The following is a 27672-nucleotide window of genomic DNA, read 5'->3' as shown; positions in this document are numbered from 1 at the left end:
CTCTCTCTCTCTCGCTCTCTCTCTCTCTCTCTCTCTCTCTCTCTCTCTCTCTCTCTCTCTCTCTCTCTCTCTCTCTCTCTCTCTCTCTCTCTCTCTCTCTCTCTCTCTCTCTCTCTCTCTCTCTCTCTCTCACACACACACACACACACACTCACTCTCCGCATCCAGACGCATCCTCGGCTCGCTGCGGATCTCCAGCTTTAAACTGGACGGACTATTTACGCAAATGACAAATGCCGAGAAGAGGAGAGGCGATTTTAAAAGACAGAGAGGAAAAATGTAAGTCGTTTTTATGTTTGAATGAGAAGCACAGTGAATTTCGGTATTACTTCCGAACGCGATTAAACGTTAACATATGCAGTAGACCTGATAGGTTCCAATTAATTAACTATTGGTTTTATTTGTAATGCGTGAATGAAGAACAACTGTAGCTAGTAATTTTAACTAATATTTTGACTTGAATAAAACGCATCACAAAGTTAAGCTGGATCTCACAACATGAAGCAGTTGTCTCATAAAAAATGGGAAAAATAACTTGTATTTTTATTTATTTTTTTAGATTTAAATTCAAACTGATGTCAGTTCACTTAATTTGTCAGTTGACTGACAATTGCTTTATGGTTATTAATAAGTCAATGTAGATTATTGATTAAAAAATCTGTTCAAAAAAAGTTCAAGTTGGCATCCAGGGCTCTGTGTAAACTATCACACACTCCAGCATTCAGGAGCACTCAGACATTGTTTGAAATGAATTATTAAAGAAGACTAGAGACGAGGATGCACAATAGTTTGTAAGAACTGTTTCTTAAGGTCAAAGCTTCTGTTGGTTTCATTAAAATAAACTAAACCAAATGATGAGCTGCCATAATTTATATAACAACCAACATGCTGTTTGGTGTAGGCCTACAACAAGCAACTATTATACTATAGTTGTTTTACTTTTTTGTTTGTTTGTTTTATCACCAATTTCTGCTATCTCACACACATTTTACCTTTACACTATGTATAAAAGTGAAAAAGTGCAATTGTTAGCGTAAAGATATTTCTACTTGATCGGGCCCTGAAAATTATTTAATGTTTTAATATAACATTATGTAAATTAACTACAATTTATGTCATTGAACGTTTATTCATAAAACCCGTAGAGACATTTTAACATGCATCTCAGTGATGGTTGCTTAATTGGCACCGGACCCCCCAAAATTGCGGCCATCTTTACTTATGGGCAGTTGGTTTTTGAAGATCTCGAGCCTATAGAGTGCCGAAGTGATGACGTCAGTTTGTAGGACAACTCGGGCCGCATGGGTTCCCTTAGTCAAAAAGCTATGCATTTTCCCCATAGACTTTTGGAAAATCGCAAAAAATAAGATCTGTGTTTAACAAAGAGTTGTGACCCTTACACGTTTTGTCTATCAAGATAATCTTTACAAGTTAATCCAAAATTTATAAATTTTGAAGCCTAAATAAAGATTTTAAAAAACACAAGACACAATAAAGTTTTTTAAAAAAAAGCCGGTTATAGCTGTGTGTTCTATGTCAAAACGTGAAAATATTTAGAGGCTTTTTTCACCACAGACCTTATTTCAGGCGATTTAGCAAAAACCCATTCAAAAAACCCATCTACTTTAGAGTGAGGGAACCGGGAGTGCTAAATGCTAACTCGCTTCCGCGTTTTGGCCTACAGAGTGACGTCGTAACTTCGGCACTCTCTTACTTGAGCCATAATTTGAATGCGACTAATCCCGCTGCAGAAAAAAAAAAAAAATTACACCAACTCTGATTGGCTAATGGCACCACAAGAATGTGCATAATCCAAAGAACCTTGAACTGTGATGCGAAAGGAAGCAAACAGGAGGGGGAAATAGTCAATTTCATTTTATTAGTCAGAATACATTGATACATTTGAAAGGCCATATATGCACTGATTTACTTTAACTTCAAGTCATGTTAGAGCTCTCTAGAGTCAGTCATGTACCAGGCTGTTTTGTCTCATAATGCTTACAATTCAGAAAGAGCAACAAGAATAACTGCTTAAGAAAATGACAAAGTGGCAATATCAGGCCAATTGTCACCTAAGTCAAGTTCAATCTAATGACACGCCATTCAGTACACTTCAGATGAGTTCAGTTCAGCTCTGTCAAAGCTTCTATCCACCTTTTCGCAACATGATATCATGACTTTTGCATAAACATAAAGTGGCGTGTTATCTATACGCATTTTGAGCTATCCGCGAGAATGCGTGTACGTCTACGCCGTTAAATGTTGGAGTGATTCCGCGTGTATGTACACGCCTTTAAATGTCCGAGCGAAACGAAGCAAAATGTAGATACATCTGGGGTGCCATATTGTTTTTCCTAGGTTGATGGGGGAAGACTCATAAATCGTTTTAACCCCAGTGACGGGAAGGTTTAGGGACGGAGTTGGGGTACGTCGTATATTTATATATTCAGTAATGTAACGTTAAGTCAGCTGCGTTCATAAACACACTGAAAAGCGATTATGTGTGTTGATAGCACGCCAAAAATGGAAATACGAAATGGAAATGTGTCATACATTCGCCATTACTCCACTGTATTTTACATTCTCTGGAGAAATCCTATGAAATTCATTGACAAGTCAGTTAGGAATTGATGAAGACAAAAATATCTGTGTACATGTCTAGTCACAAAAATCACATGAATTCCCACACTTCTACTATCGGCATAGCCATGTTTTTCAAAAGGACATAATGCTAGATAAGTCATGCAGCCGACAAGCATAACTATAGTAATAGGCAAAAAATAGTAATCATATGTCTGTAATTTGCGAATCTCATCCATATGTTCGCTAATATCACTATTTACATTACTGTTTTACTTTCCTACTCCAATCTGAACCTATTTGTTGGCCTTTCATTGCAGGATCAGGGTCACATGAGTTTTCTCCCCCAAAATGTTCGGAAACTGAACCTTTTAACCTCATTTTTCGTCCTTCTCTTCTTTCTTCTCTTCTGTAATGGAAGACTCGCTCCTCAGATTCTCTTGTTTCCTCTCTTGTTCTCTCTGTTGAATCATGTAAACATCCTGTGTGGTTTCTCCTCCTCTCATGTCTCGTTTCAACCTTTACTCTGTGCATCTCTGTCCATTCAGCTGTTACTGAGCTTTCATGGATTTTTTTTTTTCAGGCTCTCTCAGCTATACTTCTCTCCAAATCTCTGTTTTAGCTCTTCGTTGTCCTCATCTTTCACTGTCTGTCTGTCTCTCCTTATGTGTCAGGCCCACACTATCACTTGCGAAAATGTCATGACAGAACCTTGTTGTGTATTCATGAGCGGCACAGTTTGGGGTTTGGGACTCTTATCTAATCTCTCCTCCACCACTTTTTTTAATTTTTTCCTAAGGCCAACCTTCCCCACTTTAAGAAAGAAAACTTTATGGGACAGCAAAGCTAAAATCAAAAAAAAAAAAAAAAAAAAAAAAATTCCTATAAACCTGGGTAAATAACTTTCTTTGTTTTTTTTTGTTTTGTTTTTTTTTTGGCAGGGAAAGACTGGTCAATGAAGCATGAAAGCTAAAGTAACGTCCACCTTTCTCTCGTTCTCTTTCTCTCTCTCTTTCTCAGCCTTCAGTGTTTGCGTGGCATTTCAGCTGCTTTTGTAGAACGTCTTATTTCCCCCTCCCTTCAACAAACGGTCCCTCCTTTAGGAGACTCCCACTCGTTATGTGATACTAAGAGGTAGGCCTACTTAGAGATCGATTTCATTTTTAATCTGCGTAAGTGGACAGTGGCGGGTCCGCTGCCATTTGTCAACTACAAACCCGGTGACTTTTATTGTTTCTGGATTTGTTATTTAAAATTGAGAATTATAAGTTACATTTAGTAACAATTTACTTAAAGAAAACAAACGAATTATCCATTCAGATGACTTAATCCATTTGAGTTGAGAATATCGAAGTGATTTTACTGTGGAAACAAAGACATCTACATCTTGGATGCCCTTGAGGTAAGCTAAAACACATCAAAAATTAATTTCAAAGTGAACTATCCCTTTAAGCGTCTTGCTCAGGGCCACATTGGTGTCTCACAGTGGATTCGAACCCGGGTCTTTCACACCAAAGACATGTGTCTTATCCACTGCGCCATCACCATTCCTTTTAGAATGGTGTGGTTTTACCATCAGAACATTTTTAAAACCATCTGGTCATTAGCATGTCTTAAAATTTGGTAAATACAACCTCAGATGACACTTTGTCATTATTTATTTAACAAAAATAAAGCCAAAACAGAAAAGCCATGGGTGAGTACACCCTAAGATTCAATTGCTTGTAGAGTCACTTTTAGCCGCAATAAGTTGAAGGAATCATTTTCTATATGACAGTACCAGTATCTCACATCGTTCAGTAAGAATTTTGGCCCGCTCTTCTTTACTACGTTGGGGGTATTTTTTATGCACAGCTCTCTTAAGGTCCCGTCACAGCATTTCGTACCGCCTGGACTTTGACTGGGCCAGTGCAACACCTTGATTCTTTTGTTTATTTCAGCCATTGTGGAGTTTTTGGTGTTCTTGTGATGATTGTCCTTTGCCATGACCTAATTCCGGCCATGCATTAGCTGTTACTTTGGTATAGAGTAGAGTTCATGGTTGACTCGATGACTGCAAGGTGCCCAGGTCCTGTGGCAGCAAAACAAGCCAAAAATCATCAAACCTCTATCAGCGTGATGGACAGTTGGTATGAGGTGTTTGTCTGTCTGTGCATTATAGTCAAACATCTCCACTTTGGCCTCGTTTGTCCAAAGGACTTTGTTCCAGATGTCTTGAGGTTTGTTCAGATGCAACTTTGCAAACCTAAGCCATGGCAACCCTCTCCTGGCAACTCTTCCAAACATGCCATACTCGTCTCATCTTTTTCTAATTGTATGCCATGAACTTTAACAATTTACATGTTGACTGAGGCCTGTAGAGTCTGAGGTGTAGCTACTGGGTGTTTTGCGATTTCTCTAAGCATTGCACGGTTTGACCTTGGGGTGAATTTGCTGGAATGTCTATCCTCTCCTGGGAAGATTGGCAACAGTGTTGAATGGTTTCCACTAGCGAATAATCTTTCTCACTGTAGAATTATGGACTTGTCAAATAACCCTTCTCAGATTGACGGCTGCAACAATTACTTTTCCATGATTTATAGAGGTGGTCACAATTGTTGATGAAGAATTAAAGACATTTGATTAGCAGTGCCTGACTGCTACTTACTCTCTTAATTCATTTGGAAGCAGTAAGGGTTTACTTGCATGTTTTTCCACCCTTGGCTTTTCCATTTTAACTTTTTGTTAAATAAATAATGACGCAGTGTAATATGTCATGTGTTGTTGTTCATCTGAGGTTGTATTTACCTTATTTTAAGACCTGCCAAGGACCTGATTATTTTTTTATTATGTCCAGATACATACAACCATAGAATTCAAAAGGGTGTCCTTTATTTTTCACATGACTGTATATATTTAGCTTGCTAGTATATAAACACGTCAGAATAATTTGCAATATGGGCGTGTCTACGTTAAGATTACTCAATTAAGTTTAGTTCATCCTACATGAAGTATTTGAGAAGAGAAAAATGCTTGCATTGCATTGCACTGAATTTTAATTGGGGGCGGGGGTAAAAAGCCTTAAAGGAGTAGTTCACTTTAAAAAAAAACTTTTGCCGATAATTTACTCACCCCCATGTCATCCAAGATATCCATGTCATTCTTTTTTCAGTTGAAAAGAAATGAAGGTTTTTGATGAAAACATTCCAGGATTTTTCTCCATATAATGCACTTTCAACGAACGCAATGAACAAATTGACTCGGAAAAAGATTCGTTCATTTTGAACAGGAGAGTCACAAACGCATTTGTTATTTGTTTATTAAATGAGCGATCGTTTCGCTTGATAAGACCCTTATTCATTGTCTGGAATCGTTTAAAGCCCTTTGAACAGTTTGCACTGAAACTATGGACCTTGAACCGTTTGGTTACCAGTAAAGTCCATTATATGGAGAAAAATCCTGGAATGTTTTCATGAAAAACCTTAATTTTCGACTGAAGAATGAAAGACATGGACATCTTGGATGACATGGGAGTGAGTAAATTATCAAAAAAAAAAAAATGTTAAAGTGAACTACTCCTTTAATACATAAATAGATTAAGAATAAATAGAGAAAAAAAATTGATACTGGTGGAAGCTGTTGGCTTTAGATTTATAAATCATTTTTCTTACAATAGTTAAGGTTGGACGTTATTGAAGCCCACATAAGGCTTCTGCCTTCTAGAACATGTTGCCTTGAAGATTTGTAAGAGGATAGCCTCTTCTTATATGGTGCTGATATATTAATGAGCTGAGGTGGAAAGCTGTTTTTAGAAGGCTGGACAAAATAAATAAAAAAGTGTGAATTACAAGGCAAGTTGTTGTTCATCGTTACTTGCACTTCAGACAAAATGAGCTGCATCTTAAGTGAAACAATTATTATGGATTACTGACCACAACACTGGTGGGATTAAATTTCCAAAATGGCAACCACAGTTCAAATAACAGGCAGTGTTTCTTGCCTGCTCTATCTTGTACTGTATAACATTTGGGCTGTTGTCTTTTCAATCTGCAATATTTAGGACAACCCATGTTTGTGGCAAGACTAAGTTAAATACAAGTATTTAAATTAAGATTTTTGGGGGGGAGTTTATGAAACATAATATAACTTTGCCTCTGGATAAAGAAGCATATTGCACTTTGCAAGTCTGATATGTTCAAATGTTAAACTTAAACTGAAAAAAAGAGTATTTAAGTGTATCATTCAAGGTCAGATATCCATAAAAACTGCCTTTTCAATTGGATTTTACATTGTGAAGAGACTTGCTTTTGCATTTTAAAGGAATTAATAAATGTAAAATGTGCTTAAAGCTACAGTAAAAATAGCTACATTGGAAAACAAATTTTCTCTATCTGTCAGTCTGTCACAAACTTGCCGTGGAAGGGCGATGAATGATGCAGGATCCAAATAACAATTTATACACAAAATAATAAATACACAGAGTGAGAAAGGAACTAAACTGGCACAGGTGGAGGAAAGTAAACTAATCACGGACTAACGAGAACAGGTGCAGACACAGCCAATTTGCACGTTCCGATAGCGTGTTCGCTAACATGTCTTTGGATGGCAGGGTTATGGATAAAGGTTGAGGGTAAAACAACTAACAGCATCAAGCAGGGAAAATATGGTTTTCTGTTGCCGGTTGCAAAAACTGCAAAGACTAATCTTACAACTTATTCGTCACAATTTTATAAAATATTTAAAGGGGTGGTAAAGTAAAAAAAGGTGAAATGCATGGCCGTACACTCATTACCAGCTTCACTTAAAACTAACCAGATTTACTTTATTTCATTTCAGAAATCAAATTTTGTATTTTTGAGTAACCATGATGGTGGTTTGCATTTGCTTTAGTTGTGCTCTTGAACCTTGACACTTTAACATAAAATATTCTCTGTGTAGCACAATTATAGCTAGAAATGCCATGAGATCAGGTGATGTTGGCTGTTTATTGATGATACCATCATGTACTGCAATTACCTGAATCCTTGATCTTATTTAGGGTTTAATGCTTTGATTATTTGACCAAAGCTTGTAGTTTTAATATTGTTTTATTCATAATATGAGTCATTTGATTCTACAGCATATCTAGCAGTGTTTTAAAAAAAATATCATTTAGTGCACGATAACCTTTCATCTATGTCATTACTTAGATGCACTCATATAAATCTCAACAATGGTGACAATCAAACAAATATCCAGATAATCAGATGAACTCACAAGCTACAAAAAAATCCAGCTGCATAATTTATAAATGCCACAATTCATGCTGGGAGATATGGCAAATGCTACCATAATGGTGAATTTTAAATACTACCATTGATTTCATACAAAACGGAAATGAAATAAAGTAAATCTGGTCAGTAATAAGTGAAGCCGGTAATGCTGTTTGAGTTGTTTACTCATCTTCTGCAGAGATCTTCACAGATTTAATGTGCTGCTATGCATGCTAGTTTTGTTTTGATTAAATCTATATATTTTTGTTTAGATCAAAAATAGAATTTAAATTAATTGACTTTCTTCAGCATGAAAAATGTACGTTGTACCAAGTTTTATAAAATCATTTTCATAGACATAGAAAATATTGGTTAGAACTTCAGATGAATGAAAAAAAAACACCAATTCTAAAACCATGGCAGTCCACTCTCACAATTAAATGTTGGTTTTTACCACAATGTGCACTGTATCAAACTCTGAGACAAGCTAAATAAGTTGTCTTGTAACAATGTAATATCAGAGAAAGCAATGGCAATTATCTGCCTCTCTAAAACTCTTTATTTAGCTAGGCCTCTCTGTCTAGTTAATTGAATAGAATATATAACAGTTATTGGTCCTTAACTAAAGAAAACTCTTAAGAAAAGGTATTTACATTTGGTCACTTCATATGCTTTATGTGAGCAAAGGGAAGCACTGCAATCCATGTGTGAGGGAGCAATCATGAACGAGTTGTGAGAACTGAAACACTAATTGCACATTCAACTGCACATTTCTCTCTGGGAATTTTTAGAACAAAAAGGTAAGTTAACACCATTTACAGATGTGGCTAAGAGCAGATGGATCCCAAGGAGACAGTAAAGTGTAAATTGGCTCAGAATCTAGAAGGGAAATTTCTGTGCGATTCATACTAGAGGTTTAAAAATAAAGACAAGGGCAGACATTATGTAACCGTTTTACCTATTTGAAGTTTTCTTCTTCACATTGTCATTTTTTGTCAGTCCTGGATTACATTAATGCCTGTGGCAGAGCTGTGATTTAGGCCAGCATAGCTTTTCCCTTTACAACATGAGTACATATTCTTTGAAAGTTTTCTGATTGTTTGAGCCTTCCTTAGCGTGTGTAGTTAAAAGAGTTTGAAGCCTGTGTAAAAAATAATAGCTAAAACCCCCATTGCTTTGAGCAATAAGCAAACCATTTACCAAGAGTAAATAAAGATTTAAAGGTTAAGGCATCAATCTGCTTTTGAATCTGCTTATTACATCTGGGTCATGTGGGTTTGTGATCCATCTGAATGCGTGTCTGTGTATACAACACACACATTAGAAGGTAACATGTTAATTCACCTTTGGCTAAGCCCCGCCCCAATTAGTTACTGTTGCTACATCCGTCAAACTTCATCTGCGCTCTGCATGGCTTATGCTGTGACAGCTCTTCCTGCTGAAATGTTATCAAACTTTTATAAAGCAGCAAATAAAGTGTCCGATAGAAGTAGGCAAAAGGGGCTGCAATATGAGTTCGAAGGCTATATTCAAGACATACAAACGCAAGAAACAAAAAGACAGCCAAAATAGAGGCAAAAGCATAACGGTACCGCTCACAGTCAAAATAATGAACCACCGCATTTCCTGCTAATCGAGACGGAGGCTGGGACTAACAATATCAGGGAGCAACAGTGTTCATGCAAAGTTGGGTAGGTCTCTATTCACTTCTATAATCGTTATTACAAAGCAAACGGACTACACGAGTACTGTATAACATTGTATTTATTAGCAGCGTGGGCTAGCGTATCAACAACCGGTATGAGAACCGAAATCATAACCTAAAACATTATAAAATAGTCTAACTAGTATAAGGTTAGAAGTAAAAAAAAAGATGTGCTTGTTGATCTTTGCGGGGTTTAGCTGACTGAGGACGTCCACACAGTTTAATCCAAACACGACACTTGTCAGGATTTTACTTCGGTTTTGGGAAGGGAAAAAAACGGACACCCCCCTCCAACCTCTCTGGGAAACGCGCATCTGTGTTACAAATGCCCGAGGCACAATGTTTAACCATATTTTGGATAAAACTACGATAATGGTAATATACGGTACCACTACGCTACCGATACGGTAATAGCCTGCTGAGACCAAAAATATGAGACACCTATGTTGAAAGTCAATGGAGCGCTGTGAAAAAGTGTCCGACCTCTGTGGGAGCTCGTTCTTGGCTGCGCTGTGATTGGTCAATCTACATTATAGGGCGTGGATTAGGTGAATTATGGGTACAAATCCTTAAATCATAAGAGAATTGCTGCAATAGGTGACAATAATAATGAAATTAGATTTAATAATAGATTGTACATGCAGTTAAACAAGCATGGCTGCATTAATGGGTATTTATGATGTCAAGACCATAGTATTATGTAAATAGCACTGGGCGTGGGCGATTAATTATAATCACTGCACTCATTCTTTTGACAATGGTTGAAATATATATATTCATGTATATGTATATTTGTATATATGCATTTGCTCTGAAAGGGTTTAGGGATCATTTGTTTCAGTTAGATATCCATGTCTTTCTTCATTCATTCGAAAAGAAATGAAGGTTTTTGATGAAAACATTCCAGGATTTTCCCCATATAATGGAGTTCAATGGGAACCAAATGGTTCAAGGTCCAAATGAGAGTTTTAGTGCAGCTTCAAAGGGCTTTAAACGACACCAGACGATGAATAAGGGTCTTATCTAGCGAAGCGATCGCTCATTGAAAAAAAAAAAAGTTTTATAAGCACAAATTCTCGCCTTGCTCCGTTCTGTGATGCGCGTTCGTGACTCTCCTGTTCATACTCGTTGATTAAAATGAACAAATCTTTTTTTGAGTCATGACTCGAAGGGTCCTAGACCCTTATTCATCGTCTGCTGTCGTTTAAAGCCCTTTGAAGCTGCACTGAAACTCTCATTTGGACCTAGAACCGTTTGGTTCCCAATGAAGTCCATTATATGGAGAAAAATCCTGGAATGTTTTCATCAAAATCCTTAATTTCTTTTCGACTGAAGAAAGAAAGACATGGATATCTTGGATGACATTGGGGTGAGTAAATTATCAGCAAAAGTTTTTTGTTTTTGTTTTTTTTTCAAAAGTGAACTACTCACTACTTTCCATATTCCGAAGTCTGAAACATTAAAGAAATCTATATTTTCTATTAACTGTTTATGGTGTTCTTCATTTTTCTTGAAGGCTTGCAAGCTGTTGGGGATTTTGATGTTGGGTACAGCCTCCTGGAAGTTCTCAGCCCAGGTGATACTCCAAAGGGATTATGCCCGCCGTCCCACGATGCTGCTACCCTCAGGTTGGCTGCTTCGGCACTCTGTGGTCATGTGGTTGCTGTTTCACAGTTTGGTGCTGATGGCACTGTGTTTCCACCACGCTACAACTTCCTGCTCCAAACGTTGCTACTGTTCAGACAGCGAGGGCTCATTTGGTGGCAAGACCATGCGCTGCAGCAACCTGCATCTTACTGAGATCCCTCAGGACATCCCCAATGACACACAGCGCCTCTATCTGGACTACAACCTCCTGACCAGCATCCCTGCCAATGCTTTCCATGATCTTCCACTGCTAGCTGAACTAGATCTTTCCCATAATGAACTGGCTTTGCTTGAACCTGGAGCCTTTAGAGGCTTGGCAGCCTCTCTGCAGTTTCTGGATCTCTCGTCCAACCTGCTCACGACATTGGACCCAGAAGCCTTTGAAGGCGTTACAGCTAGATCTAACCTCACTGGAAACCCCTGGCACTGTGACTGCAGGCTGCAGACAGCCCTTCCACGCCTAGACTTAGAGCCTGTGTCTTTGACCGGTATTATCTGTCAGACATCTGAACCCTCAGACTCAGGAGCCCAAGGTGTGCCTTTCCTGCTGGCCAAAGACCTGGACCTGTGTGTGGTGCTCAAAAAGACCACGGATGTGGCCATGTTGGTGACCATGTTTGGATGGTTCACCATGGTCATCTCCTATCTGGTCTACTATGTGAGACACAATCAGGAAGATGCCAGGCGCCACCTGGAGTATCTCAAGTCTCTGCCCGGCAGGCAAGGTAAGTCTGAGAGGTCTTCCACCATCAGCACTGTGGTATAGCACAAGGCCAAGTGCTCATGACATGTGGAAGAAGCTTCTCGGGCTGCCAAAAGGCAATGGACACACTGGGCAATAGGCTACCTGATTCTGATGTTTAAAATTGATTAAACCCTTGGAAAAACAAAGACCCCTTGAATCATATACCACACCACAAGTAACCGTTCAGGATTGATCTGTACCCTCCCAAAGAACCAGAAAGAATGTATTCCATAGGATGCTTCTTATGTGAAATGTAAAACATGTCATGCTGAGACTGAAACCATCCACAGACATGCAGATGGACATAAATGGCTAGAGATAGAAGAAGGGAAATCACAGAGGCCATCTAATCCAATTCAGATAAATAATTGATTCCGAAATGGCTGAACTTGAGGCTCATCTTGACTAAGAGGTTTTTCTACTCTGCACACTTTTAAAGGAGGCGTTGTCTGGTTGTTGTTTTTTTTCAGCCAGATCTCCATTTGACAGGCAACACACGTAGCGTAAAGCACTCGTCCCACTGGGTATTTACAAAAAGTACTTTTGTCGTGAGGCTTTTTTTTTCAGCCAGATCTCCATTTGACAGGCAAAGCACGGAGCGTAAAGCACTCATTCCACTGGGTATTTACAAAAAGTACTTTTGTTGTCCCTGCAGGCAACATCAAAATTTTACAGAGCAACACATTCTTGCATGCATCAATGATTTTTAAGGTGTCTCAGTAAAAAGTACAAACTGCAAAAGTAAAAAGCACTGTCGTTTGCTTTGATACTCAGTGGTTAGGTTTTTAGGGAAGCACAGAAGAGCTATTTTCTTCATGGATCCTGCAGCGTTAATGGTGTTGTGACTTAAAATAAATAAAAAGGCTGGCTTGTTAGTTTCATGATCAGTCACTGTAAGATAAATGAATCACTGTTAGTCATTTCAAGGGAAAACACCACGAGGCATTTTTTATTTAAAAAAATGATTTTGAATGTTTCAAAACTTCTATGCTTAAAGATAATGAGACCATTTTGACGACCACATAGTGTGTTTGCACTGTTAGAGGTATGTCACATCCAATACTGTGTGATTGTTCAATTTCTTACGTGCCAGCAAGAATAATTCAGAAAGTCTGCCAAGATAATCCATAACTTAAAATCAGTCTGAATGTTTTAATGTCTTCAAAGCTTTACAAGTCATACCCATAAATGAAGAAAATAGCATTGTCTTAATCCTTTACTAAAGGCAGTGAGGGGTATGCCATGAAATTACTCAATTACTAAAACCTAATGAGCTTCCTACTAAGACATTTTAAGGTGTCATATGTAATCATGACAAAAATGCTGTAATTGTGTTGGCATTTGGTTATGTAGACTGTAGATAATCAGGAATCTCATTAATGGTAACATTTTACAATAAGGTTTCATTTGTTAACATTAGCTAACTGCTTACTACATTCAATCTTATTGTAAAGTGCAGGCGAAATAAATGATTTGCTGGTCATGCAAATGTGGGATCTTTTGTTTCAGTGCAAGCAACAGAAAAGGATGACTTGTGTGGAAAAATGAATAAGAAAAGGTATTTGATATTTCCTTTTTGCTTGAAAGTGTTATCTGTAGTGCCAATGTGGCATTGTTTTTGGTCTCAGTGATATCAGGGTGTATTCAGTCATTGATCCTAACAAGAAATGTCATGATGAAAATTAAGGTAAATTCTGAGAGGTAAATCTTATTGTAATTTGTAAAACTACTTTATATTTTACTTTAAACATGGATTGTGCACTTTTAGCTATAAAAATAAATAACAATAAATTAGACATGCAAAAAAATATGTAGGATAATTTTTTCACTCTCTAAATTGTTTCTGCATAGCTTGAATCAAATCTTAGAAGCTCAGTTCATTGACACATTACAGGCTATCTTTGAAAGCATAAATACACACACAATGGGCTGCATCAATGCATGAAGCTACGAAAGTTGCCCCAGTACAAAATTGGGTTGAGGAGGGTTGAAATATAATACTCCGTATTAAACAATGTGTTTTTTTTTTTCGTTTAGTTTTTTACGTGCTTTAATATGAAGTATTTGCACGTTTGACCACTTGGTCATGCACTATTCTTGCTGCTCACTCTGCTTTGTGCTGTTTGAGATGCATTTTGTCCATAATTAATGCTGGGCGGTATGACCAAAAATTTACATCACAGTATTTCTAAAAAAGTATTCCGGTTTCACTGTTTTTTCCCCACACATGACTGTGTGTTAACCACATTTTCTACTGATTGAGAGAGGAAATACTGTAGATTAACTTAGAATGCCCTATTTTACACGTATTAATACAGGTTTGCAAGGCCCTACAAAATGATGCTGTTTACAAAGAGGTGCCAGCTGGGGGCACTTTTAGAAATGGCAGAAACAGCGGTTTCCCTAACGGCTGTACACAAAGCAGGGCAGAAAAAAAATTTCAATGTAGAAAAAAACATGCATTTATGCTGCGTCCCAATTCAGAGGCTTCATCCTTCGAAGGACACATTCGATGGCCGATTGCTTTGAGATGTTGCAACTGTAATTCCTCCCCATCAGCATTAACAAGTGTATGTCCATTAACAAAATGATGCGTATATTTTTAATTTATTGCAGTTCACATCAGAGAACGTCAACGGAGACATTCTGTCGGATGACGATGAATGGGGTTTCGCTTAGAAAGCCTATCGACTTTGAGTATTACAAAACAAGCCAACGGCAAAGAAATGCCATGGGCCAGCAGATTTTGCATAGCGTATCTCCGCCTTACCCCGTGGGTATAAGACATGGACGCTGGCAATATGCAGTATGTTTCTTCGCTGAGGAGCCAAGACTGAACTCGGCTGTTCCCGCTGCACAGTGGCAGGTGGCAGGTGGCAGGAAGACGGAACATCTCCTTTTCCTACTCAGGGAACGAGGGTTACATACGTAACCGAGACGTTCCATTTCATTGTCACTCCGAGTTCCGTCGGATGACGACGATGAAAGGGGTTACCTGTCTAATCACGCCACCTCCACAGCTGTCTTCAAGTGTCCTGCGTAAATCTGAGATCCCTGACGTGAGACTGCATGGACGAAGGATTCATATGGAAATATGCAATTACTGCAATTTCTGAACTTAAGAATAAGAAGCATAAGGGGAAACACTGGGGTGTCCAGCCACAGGGGGGATATTCCAACCCCAGGGTGGCAGGCCAAGGCAAAGACACATGCACAGAGAGACTTACAGTGGAAATACACATGTGGGGGTCACTCAGGGGAGGGACCATGCACATGGGAGGCACCTAGCCAACAATAGACACTGGAGTCGGCGTCACCAGATCTGGAGGAACTCAGGGCTTATAAGGCTACCCTCAGGAGAATAATCGCACGTATCCAGTCCGTGGAGCGGGAACACCTGAGCGGGTCCTACCAGCTGGTTGAAGCGAGTACATGGGCGGACACAGGCTCCACTCAGAGATTGTAGAATCTGGCGAATGTGTAGGGTGTCATCCAGCCTGCAGCTCTGCAGATGTCTGTTAGCAAGGCACCATGCGCTAGAACCCAAGAGGATGCCACACTCCAGGTGGAGTGAGCAGTCATACTAAGGGGGCATGGACAACCTTGCTGCTGGTATGCCAAAGCAATGCCGTCCACTATCCAGCGGAACAGCCTTGCTTGGAGCCTTTCCCTTCAGCCTCCCACTATAACAAAGACAAAGGGCTGGTCTGCATAGCAGCCCGGAGCTGGGGCATGGTCAAACCACACCTGACAGAGGAGGCCAGAGAAGGACCAGCGTTCCGTGGGGGCCTGCTCTGCCAGGGGTCTGGCGACAGAGAGGGATGAGAGTGGTACGGCCCGGAGGTGGCACACACTGTCATCCGAGCTCTGGGACAGAGGGGGATAAGAGTGGCCAGGCTCATAAGTGGCGCGCACTGTAATCCGCCCCCTTTGGGGGCTCAGAGATGGGATGCAGCTCTTTGGAGAAGAGATTCTCCCCGAGCCCTCCACTGGGGGAAGGAATGGCCCTCGATTACTCCCTGAAAGAACTGCAACCCACATCAGAGATGCCCAAAATGGGAGTGCCGCATAGCCTGGCGTTCAGCTGGGCTGCCAGGCTATTACGGGCAGGGGCACCTTCCTGTGACCACCTCCACAGCACGGCCTGGTGCTGCTGGGGCCGGGCAGGCGGGGGCGGAAGGCACAGGAGGGCGCATTCCGTGGCAAGGGGACTGAGGCGTCTGAGCCAGCAGCTTGTTGGCAGCAGATGGCCACGGGGTCAGACAAAATAGCCACAGTCCACTTCTGGGCGGCCAAAAATTGTTGGGCAGAGTCCGCGACGAAGAGTGTGCTTCCGAAGAGGCCAGACTGGGATGTGGGGGAGTTTAGGAAATGGGTTCACTCAGCCTTGCGCACATTTATCAGGTTAAGCCAGAGATGTCTGACCACGCATGTGGACATCACCTGACTCAGGGAGCGTGCAGTCACCTTCTTTACTCGTAGAGCAAGGTTGGTGATGGCAGGCAGCTCAAGGATGAGCCCTGAATCAGCCCTACCCTTGTGCATGTCATTAAACACCCAGAAGGATGGCAGTGACATGCAGTGAGCTGGCAGCCTGCCCCCAGAGTAGTCAAGAACCTACAGGCATTGGAGGGGTGCTTAGGGTCACCACGCCAGGTGGAGGCGCTGGGTGGACACAGAAAACTCCACCGGGGGGAACCCTAGTGGAGTGTACCTTAGGCCGTGGCCTCTACGAGGGCAGAGAAGGCGGAAGAGGCTGCTGAGCAGTCGCAAAAAGTAAAAGGAGACTCCCACGATCTCATGACCTCTTCATGCACGTCCGGGTAGAAAGGATTTGGGTTCGCCACCCCAAAAAACAATCATCAGCTTTAAGTGCTCGGGACATGGCAGAAGGTTCCACACAAGCCCGATACTCACAACAGCCTGGGAAAGCATAGCTGTGAACTCTGGATTAAACTCGTTATGCTAGCACATCCGAGGACATTAACACAGATGAGCCATCATCTGTAGAGGACTCCAGCTCACCTTGTGATGCGGCGATATACATGATCTCATCAGGCCGAGAACTCACTTGGGACCACGCAGGTTACAATGTGAAAGACAGGGTGTGGACCGAGGAATTTGTCAGTTTAGTTCCAAACCTGCCGTCTTAGGTCACCCTGGCCACCAGCCGAAATATTTTCTCAAGTGGAGAAAAATAGATCGGGGTGTGGATGAGGGAATTCTCACTCTATTGAGCTCATTGAGTCTCAACTGTTACATTGCGATGGTCACGTTCCCGTTGGGTTCCCCATCAGCTGAATCTATCAGAATACAGCACTCAGAAATACATGGGTAGATCGTCTAGAAAGACATGTCTTTAAAAAGACTCTCTTTTTGTAAGAGAAAAGCTTGCAGCAGTGCTGAAGCACCCAGGGAGAAACACACACGCTGTTCAGTTCAGCAGGCAGGAATATGAAACTCGCTGGAACTCGCTATCACACTAACACCGACTGGAAGCTGCTCATCTAGAAGATTCTCGAAGAAAGTCAGAGAATAGGCTGCCGGAGTGAAAAAAACTCTTGGCTCCGAAGCGAAAACATACTGCATATTGCCGGCGCCCTCCTTTTATATGCATGACGTAAGGCAGAGATAAGCTATGCAAAATCCGCAGACCCATGGCATTTCTTAGCCATTGGCTTGTTATGTAATACTCTAACTCAATAGGCTTTCTAAGCGAAACCCCATTCGTCGTCATCCGGCAGAACTCAGAGTGACAACGAAAGGGAACTGTATCAATATCAGCTCATACATCAGCCGAGCACTGACGTGAATCTGCATTAATGGACAGAATTGGATTGTTAGATAATAATGGGCCCACAGCTGCTTAGCAGAACTATTTGAGTAAGACAATGAAAACGCAAGTTAGCCGGAGACCTACACAATATCAAACCCCAAACTACATGTACATGTTACAATGTGTTACATGTACATGTTACAACTACAACACCCATTGGAAAATATATACATCATTTAATCATACTTACAGGTTGTGATTCTGAGGAGCAACTGGTCCAAATAAACTGGGCACTGACAAGGGGTGTGATCATGAGATGCTTTGCTCACAAAAAAGAACGAGATTTTTTCACAGTATTTACAAGTAATCCTAAATGATGAAATGCATGACTAGAAAAATAGTCTGCCGGTGCATTTGAAATGTTTTAATTAATTAACACTCAAGCACTGTAAAAGGTTTTGCCACAAACTCAACTGATTGGCTTCTCTCCTGTGTGATTTCATGCGAGTCTCTTCAGATCTTAGAACTTTACATGATTTATGAGCTTCTACAACTTTTGACATCATAACTATACTCCTTTCCACAAATTCATCATAGAAATAAAATAAAACAATATAAATAAAAATGAACATTCTTAAGATAGCTTTTATATTGGGAGATATTTGCATGCGTCATGGAGCCGCTTTAAAAATGTGGGGATTTGAAATTGCATTTGAATACACACTCGCATTTTACTTGCACAATCACTTTTTGTCTATAGGGAGTGGCTTGTGTTGGATAATCTAGATGGGACTGAAACTGTATAAAGCAGTTTCTTTCTCTAATATGCCTCATCTACAGCATCCTCCCATGGCACTGTTAACGGTTGAACAATGCGTGCTGATCCAGACCACAAAACAATATCTGGTTGGAGGTTAGTGGGGGCAATTGCAGCAGGAAAAATAAACCGTTGATCAAGATTAGCCAGCATTTTCCAGTCCCTAGCCGCTTCCAGTTGTCCAGGTCCAGAATTGGTTTTAACACCTTTTCTTGGTGGTTGCTCGCCTGGGCAGATGAATATTGTCTTCTGCGTATAATGTTTTGCTTGAACAGGTGGCAACTTATTGGTCATACTACACTTGCTTTCCAATGCTAAAGCCAAACATCGCAGTACTTGGTCATGGCGCCAAGTAAATCGACCTTGGCTAAGAGCCACCTTACATCCTGTCAAATGTACCTTAATGTGGGAGGTGATGAACACAAAGGACAAGAGGGATCCTCTCCAACCCAGAGGTTTAGGTTCTGCGGTGATGGGAGAACATCATATGTTGACCTAAAAAGTAAACTGATCCTACTCTCTTCCATTGACCCAACTTGTTCCACACTCTCCCATCTCATCCACTTTCCCTGCTTGGCCTGAGAAATGGCATTTATACACCTCATCCTCTCCTCCTGCTTTCGCACCTTGTTGACTACCAGCTTCCTCGTTTGAGCTGGGACTGCCTTGTGTCATTTAGGAGGAGCTAAACTAAGCCCAAAACCCCCTCTTCCGTGCTGTACCTGTCCCACAATATCCCCAATTTGAAGGGCAGCCTTTGCCTCTACTACAGATTTTTTGCTGACCACTTCCTACCAGTTTTTAACAACGGGGCTGCCTCCCTTACACATTTGTCGCGTGACTCTACTAAGGTCATTTCCAGTCTGACCATGGCACACTTAAACTCCTCAGTTAAAGCAGAGACTGGCAGCTGCAATATTCCTTTACTATAAAGTCCCACTCTGCTGAGACAGTGTGGAACTCCCAACCATTTCCTGATTTATGAACTTATCAATGCTTCCAGCTTATCTACTGTTGTCAAAGAAACCTCGTACACAGTCAGTGGCCACAGCAACCTCGGCAGTAGACCAAACTGAAAGCACCAGTTTTAGTTTTAGCTAGCCTGGCAGACCACAGCTGTTTATGCTCTTCAACCCTTCCACTGCTATCTAACTTCTCCCACTCGAACTGTGTCCTTTAGATCCCCATCGTACCATCTCCCCAGACTCTTCACTGGCTTCTCAGAAACTGTTGGTATTGCCTCACCATTAATGAAGAATGTTTTATCTACTACCTTTCCTTTAAAGGAGCATTTCACCCATTGCAACATAAATCTTTATTGAAAGTGGATCGTATATGTATTCGAAATGTAAAAGAATTTTTTTATTTGGTGCCCTCTTGACCGAGAAAATACAGAAAATAACCAAGGGGCGCATATGTATGAATAGACTACAGGTCCCAGAATGCCCCGCATTGTACAGCTCCGCAAGCCACACCCACTAATCCGGAACCGCACAAACAGAGAATTCACTCTTCCGTCTACAAGGCTAACATTAGCTATCACCAGAGTTTGAAATTCATTTCACACAAAAATGTCTATTTGGCTGTGGCGAGCAGGACGATCGAGGGCGAGACACATAAGAGGACGGCGCGCCGCACGAGGCTGGTGGCGTGAGTGATAACAGACTAAACAGAGACTATTTGGTGATAATGAAAGACACCTGACACTCCTGCTCCTCCATCAGCCTCAGCGGCTCTAAACTATACTGCGGCTCGTAAAGATAGCCACGGACATCGGATTCGAAATGCAGAACTTCAAAATCCTCTTCTTCCACATCATGTTTAGTTTCTTCTGTCATTGTCATAACTTCCTATCTCCACAGCACTAATTGGCTTAGCTTCCAAACAAGATGGCGGATATTGATTTCAGTTTCTGCAAGTGAAGACCCTGATCTGTAATAGGCTTGTAGGGTGAGTGGGTCCAACACCCTGGAATAATAATGAGCTAATATATGTAGTTCTAAATGAAATATGACTTCCTGCTTATCGTGACGCAAAATGACGTTTTTTACGTCACGATAAGCAGGAAGTAAAACACTTAAATCCTTATTTCCCCCATCTCAGGGGAAAATAAGGGATTAAACCATGACCATTCAAAAATATAACTGGGTTTCTAAAGATACAAAGCTTAATGCAAATAGGTGAAGTGACTCTTTAACTATTGAGATACTCCTTATGTCATTAAATAATTGTTATTATAACAAAAACTGCATTATATTTAATTTAAGTTTAAAACCTTTAATAATACCAGAACCGTATGGCACCAGACAGGGGCAGTCGCAACTCACAATGTTTTCTCTTCCAAATGAAAATTTTACTGCCGCCATTGAAACAATTTATAACGGAACATGTTTCCCACTCGACATTATAAAAGTTGTAACGTGACAGTCGTAAATGGCGGGCTGTTTATTCCAGTGGACGCAAGTTGCAACTAAAACAAGAGGAGGCAATGGCGCAACGCTACCCAGCAACAGCTCAGTTATGGCGCCCACTTACTTCCGGTAGTTTCGCCGGATTCGTCTATACAACAAAATAGAAATACGACCGGTTTAAGATGGTGGCCGAATTTCTCAGCGCCCAGCAGCCAATAGGGCATCTAGTCTCTAAGTCAGGGGTGGGCAAACAACGGCCGGCGGGCTATTTAATCCGGCCCGTCGAGTATTTTAAAAATTGTCTTAAAAATTGAATTCGGTGGCGACTGGCGAGGGGGGGGTGGTTCAGCGAGGTCTGTAGCGGGGGAGCGAGGGCGGAGCCGAGCGGTAAGCGGGCCGTGCTGACAGAGTGGGGAGAGAGAAACTGGGAGCTCATGCATGCTGTCGAGAGAGAAAACGCTGGCCTGCAAGCTGTATTTAATGGAAAGAGTGTTGCTGTATTTCTGACCTGAGAAGCTATCCAGTGGGAAGAGTACTGTTTTATATGTGATTTTCTTTTGAAATATTCTGAATTAATTGTGTGAGCGTGAGTAAGCGCTGTGGGGAGAGAAAGTAACTTAATAAAGTGCAGAAGCCCCAAGGCTCCTTGTTGCACGTTAATGTTTTTTCCTTTTTTGGAAACTCACAGAGAAAAAAAAAATGTTTGTAACTACTTTTATGCCTGATTAGTTTTCATTTGATTTTATAGTTTTTCATTTGATATTTAGTTTCTTGCTCCTCTGTATTTGTGTCTCTTGGACTGCTTCCGGTTACCGACCTTTATCCATAGACAGTAAAAGAAATGGACAGAGCGATCTCATTGGAACTCCATTGAGACGATTGAAGCCCGTTTTTAGCGATTTTTTAGCACTTCCGTCCCTGACGCGCAGACTCAAACAGAGCTTGACTACGTAGATGTGACGAGAGCAACCCGTCTGTCTTCTAGTGATGTGGCATGAGAAATCTGAATCATTCCCTTCCTATACATGCAGAGGCGGAGAGTGTGAGTAGGAGCTGTCCAGGAGCTAGGAGGAGACAATTCTGCTAGGTATTCTGATGAATTATTTTGTCATTTTGCCTCCACGTTTCCCCGATTGCACGTGAGCTTCTTCTCCTGTCCATACGGTAATCAGTGCGACAGAGAGTCGCGTGGGTATGACGCAATCGTTAGCCTACTTTCACTAAAACTGCTTCTACGGGGCCATAACATAAGCTACAAGGTAATGGAGCATTTTATACATTGTCATTAGAAATAAATAAAGGACAAATGGGTCTTCAAACGCCTCAGATGTAAAGTTATTCGCTGTCAAAGTGACGCCAAAATGAATGGGAGTCAATGGGAATGCTAATGCAAGTGAAGTCCTGCTACAAGATGGCAGCTCCCGCGAGGCTTCAACTTCTGGTCGATGGATTACCCCTTTGCCTTTATCGCCCGGTGCAGAAACCAGTTATGTTCATTAAATGTTCTTACCTGCTTTTGTTTTTTACGTTTTATTTATCATACTTAAAATAAATTGATATATTTGTTATTTTATTTTTTGACAAATGTCGTTTGTGTAGTAAGTGCAATTTGATTACCATATGGAGTTTTAATAAAGTTGAATTAACGTAACCTTCTCTAATTTTTACTCTTCTAAGTGTACATAAGCTGGGTGTTTTGTTTCTAATTTACTGTTAGGTCCATTAAATAATAGGATAAACAATATTTAAAAAGAATATAAATGTATATAAAATTAAAATAAATATAAAATAAAATAAAATAACCCCAAAATATATGCAAAATGGGGATTTCTACGTAATTACGTGATCCACGTATGTGCCTCTGGGCCGGCCCTCTGTCAAATTTTAAAACCCAGTGTGGCCCTTGAGCCGAAAAGTTTGCCCACCACTGCTCTATATGATATCTATGGCCTACAAAAGTGGAGTTCCCGGATCACCACCTTATAAAAGCCGCGTTGACATTAAAATCCTGTTGACATTAAAAGCCTGCTCGCCAGGCAGGTTCTAGTTTACGCACCAGTTGCTATGACAGCAAGTCCAGGATGAGCGTCGAAGAACCAATAAAATCCAAGATCATGCCAAATCGCCAGCAATCAAATCCAGCTAAGTGAGTTTGCGACGTAATGGGCCCCTGGAGTCTTGTCATCATCTTCCCCACACCTGTGTGACAGCACCATTACAGATTCTAGGAGTGTCAACGTTTTGAATTTCAATCGGAATGAAACTGCCTCGAGGCACTCATCTGTGTATAAATGCACCGAGCATTGGCCTTCACGTTGAAGAAGAATGTGCAGAAAGAGGCAGTGTAGGCTACGAGTGAGTTTGAACGATTTAATTTACAGTTTCACCTCACAAAACCAAATAACTATGTTATTGTCAGACCAGTCTAAAACCTTGGAATATTTGCATTTCATTTTTCAATTGTCCAGATGTTGTTCATTTTTTTCCTTTTTTTATTATATTTTATTTATATTTTGCAGCATGCTTTGTTCAAAGAAATGTATATCGTATCGTGAAACAGATGTCTATTATATTATCCTGTAAAAGTTGGGTTCACTAATTCTAAAATGTTTAATAATCTAATAAAAAATAATATAAATATAAAAAATTATATATAAAAAATATAAAAAAATTATATATAAAAAAATATAATATAATGTTGCATACTTGCAGCAGGTTATCTCTAACATCTTGGCTATAATTGATCACTTAGAGTACTTTGCAAAAACTGGTAACTTGATTTTGTGGGATTGTTTTCTACTTGAGCCAACACTGATATAACACTTCTGTTGACAGATAAGTTTATTAATAGGAATTCCTTTTGAGTATTGCATAATAATAATAAAAATAGCTGAATGTAAATTTTCACATGAAACACATTTTATTTATTTATTTTTAGCAGTTTTTGGGGAAGGCGAGGTACTCTGTGTGTGTAGCATGCCCCCCGATCAAGGATGAGACTTTTACTGATGGTTTTATGATGTTTAATCTTTATGAACCGTAATCCGTTCACCATATTACCAACGTAAGAGCTGAAATGTATACAAAAACATGTACTAATCAGCTAACATAGTTCATTCACATGCGGTCTTACATTTGTGCAAAAACTGGCATATAAACACACAAAACGACCTTTATCAACTGATTTAACATACCTTTTGCCTCTTCGGAGGGGCTGCAAGTATTAATTCGAAGTTTACCACAGCTCCGTGTCAAAATAATTGCCGTATAACAAGCTAGATGCTATAAACTGCGCTAGACAAGAGAGTGCGCGCGCTTATCAAAAGGCAAAACAAAGCGCGTAGCTGAAGACCGGAAGTTAACCATTTCAGTACCAAACTTCAAAATAAAAGTTCATCGCTTTTTCTGTAACAAAATACCCTAAATGGTTATTTACAGTGTGTAAGTGCCAAAAATTGGGTTGACGTCAGAACACAACGTGATTTTGGTTGGATATGAAAGTTGGGTTGACATCAGAACTCTAGGTGTCAGTGCAGGGGTACCAAAGAGTCTTAAAGGGATACTTCAACTCTGGAAAGATGAATATGTATTTAAAATGGGTCATATGTAAAAGAAATATGAAATGATTTCTGAATTTGGAGCTCTCTAGACTGAGAAAAGCCAGATAATGATTTTTTTGGCTTATGTGGATGAAAGACAACAACTCCCAGAATGCACTTGCTTCGCTGCCCTAGGAGGCCACGCCTACCGGTAACAGAGTGCAGTAGTTAAACAGGTCTGTGAGTCTCAGTGATGAGTCTGCCCGGGAATTCGAGATCACCCAAAATGTCCGGGACTCGGCTTTTGCAATCTACAGTCGCCGTTCATCATGTTTACTGTGGCGAGCCGGGCCGCGGTAGAACGGTGCGAGGCCGGTGGCGTGAGTACCGATGAGCGAAACCTGTGAGACACACCAGTCACGTTTCTCACGGAGGAGCGGGAATTTTCTTAGCAATGTTATACGCACATCAACCGATCACTTGTTTAGCGTTCATGTAAACACTACACCAATGAATTCAGTTAGATTGAAACAAAAGCTGCGCATGTAAACAGTAAATGGCGACTGCGGAAAGCAAAAGCTGAATCCCTGACATTTTGTATGATCTCGACAGCCGGACATGTCCAAAAGAGGATGGTAAGCCCTATTACTCAGCTTTCTCTTACTAATTTACTCGGCTTTCTCCACAGAACAAGAGCCTGCTTGCTTAGCTTCCAAAAAAAGATGGCCGATACTATGTGTTCATTCTGTGAGTGAGATCACCCTCTATGGGCGGGTTGAGAACATGTTTGGATGAACTCTCTATGGGCGGGTTGAATTTTCATGTTTGGGTGAACTATCCCTTTAAATGGCAGCATACACGCATATGCACACAAGCATTTTGCCTGGGAGACATTATGTTATTAAACAGCAAACATTTATTGATTTAAATGCAATAACCGAGATCCGTCACGGCGGGCTTTAGACGTTTAAAACATAAATCCTCTTAAATACTACAGAATCATCCAATGTTGAACAGAATCACAGATACAATAAGTTTCACATAACATTAGCAGTCTATTTGGGATTGTTTTTTAAAAGTGTAAAACTAAAGGCCTCTAAAAGGTAATGTGACAGATAGAAACGTCTTTAGCATCTGGACAAAAAATAATGACGATTTTTGAGTCGTCTGAGGATTTTTTCCAGACCAAAAAAAATACATAAATATCTTGTCTCATGGGGAAATGAGGGTGGAAAGCATGGTAAATACTACATCGAAAATACTACAGGTTTAAACCAAAATAAAGCTTAATGCTAAATCCTGAAGAATCCCTTTGATCCGCCACTATCTGTATTGTAGCAAGCGCTTTAACACTAAAAGTGACTTGTAGGGCAGTGGCCGTCAAGGAGTGGAGTTTGACACATGCTTTAGGCTGTCGCAGCTTTGATGAATGGCCTTCCAAAAGCAATTAATAGTTTCAGGAGGGGAGCCCTCTGAGGCCAGTGGCATAAACGTAGTCACTATGCTAAGAATCTGTATTAAGAACTAGTTTGACCAACTAGCAGTTAGGCAAGTCATTATCTTACTCACATCTCCCTGATTTATACATTTCATAACCAATGAACTACGTAATTTGCAGGTTTCTTCCTCCCTTTCCTTTTAGGCTCATCTTAAAGGGTTAGTTCACCCAAAAATGAAAATTAACATAAAGTCATTAATTACTCACCCCCATGCTTCACCAACCCCATAAGACCTTTGTTCGTCTTCAGAACACAAATGAATATATTTTTGATTAAATTTGAGAGGTGGATCCCTGCTACATACAGTAGGCTGCCTAAGGGATCGAAACTTGACTGCCCAGAAAGTCAATGAAGAAAATGTTTAAATATTCCATGTATCTACAGAGGCTCAAGTATAAGTTTATCAAGTCACGAGAATATTTTTTGTGCGAAAAAACAAACAAAAATAACGACTTTATTTACCTATTCCTTTTCTTCCTTGTAGGCCTGAGACGAGAGTTCAATAGATTTCCACGACACACGCGCGAGAATTGCGCTTTCCTTCAACTACTTCAGTTCTCGCGCATGCATCGTGGAAATCTCTTGAATTCTTGTCTAAGGGCCAGAAGGAAGAAGTTTGTCAAGTTTCAATCCCTTAGGAGCCTATGTAGTAGTGATCCTTCTCTCAAATTTAATAAAAAAATATCTTCATTTGTGTTCTGAAGATGAACGAAGGTCTTGCGGGGTTGGTACAGCATGGGGGTGAGTAATTAATGGCTTAATTTTCTTTTTTGGGACTTTGAAATTAATTTTTGGTATGTTTTAGCTTACCTCAAAGACATCCAAGATGTAGGTGCCTTTGTTTCCACAGTATTTTCAATTTTTCAATTTTGACAATTTTCAGTCAAACCGTTCTTGTCTGTCAGTCATAATGCAGGTAATGGGGGTCCACGTCAAAGAGCATGCACAGGGAAGTCCAAATTAAACATGATTTAATGACTCGTAAATGTAAGTACACACTGATGGCCTAAGACACGAGTGATCAGAATCAGTTGTGCAATGTCCAACTGAACCGAACTGAATCAGTTCAATGTTACGCCGGAAGTGATCGCTTGCGTGTGACGTCACTCAATACTTACACGGAGATTTCTCTATTAACCTATTTAGATATACCGAAATCTTTCATTGCGATTTCCTGTAAATCTAAATATGTTTAGTGAAAGATAAAACTTCCGAAATCTCTGACATAGATGCGCAAGCGATCACTTCCAGCGCATGCGCAGAGCAGACCGAAGCGCCCGTGCCGTCAGATCAGTTTGAAAAGGTTGTGATTACACGAAGTAAAATTGATATACATACTGTTCGTTTTCTCACACAAACGGCTTGTTTCGTGTCTTAGGGGATCAATGTGTACTTACATTTACGAGACATTAATCATGTTTTTTTTTTTTTTTTTTTGGGGGGGGGGGGGGGACCCCCTTAACCTCCAGTGTATGACTGATAGGCAACAATGGTTTGACCGAATAATATCAAAATTTAAAATACTGTGGAAACAAAGACACCTACATCTTGGATGCCCTTGAGGCAAGCTAAAACATATCAAAAATTAATTTCAAAGTAAACTATCCTTTCAACTCACCAAAATTATTTCAAGAACTTTTTGGCATTGCTATCTTCTCACTATATGTTATCAGATTATTACTTCACTTTATATGATTATAATTCAAACAGTTTTCTAATATT

The 27672-nt window shown here is 40.3% G+C and overlaps 1 protein-coding gene across 1 annotated transcript; it reads left to right on the top strand.

Moving 5' to 3' along the window:
• The first annotated feature begins 7 nt into the window (after positions 1–7).
• Positions 8–13391, top strand: lrrc3ca (leucine rich repeat containing 3Ca). Its single transcript, XM_039658374.2, has 2 exons — positions 8–279; positions 11033–13391. The coding sequence occupies exon 2, from the start codon at positions 11057–11059 to the stop codon at positions 11927–11929; it is 873 nt and encodes a 290-aa protein (XP_039514308.2). The 5' UTR covers positions 8–279; positions 11033–11056; the 3' UTR covers positions 11930–13391.
• The last annotated feature ends 14281 nt before the right edge of the window (positions 13392–27672 follow it).

The sequence above is a fragment of the Pimephales promelas genome, chromosome 17, assembly GCF_988280905.1.
Source record: "Pimephales promelas chromosome 17, fPimPro1.hap1.1, whole genome shotgun sequence".
Classification (NCBI taxonomy): Eukaryota; Metazoa; Chordata; class Actinopteri; order Cypriniformes; family Leuciscidae; genus Pimephales; species Pimephales promelas.
This window is presented reverse-complemented; position numbering and strand designations above follow the sequence as displayed.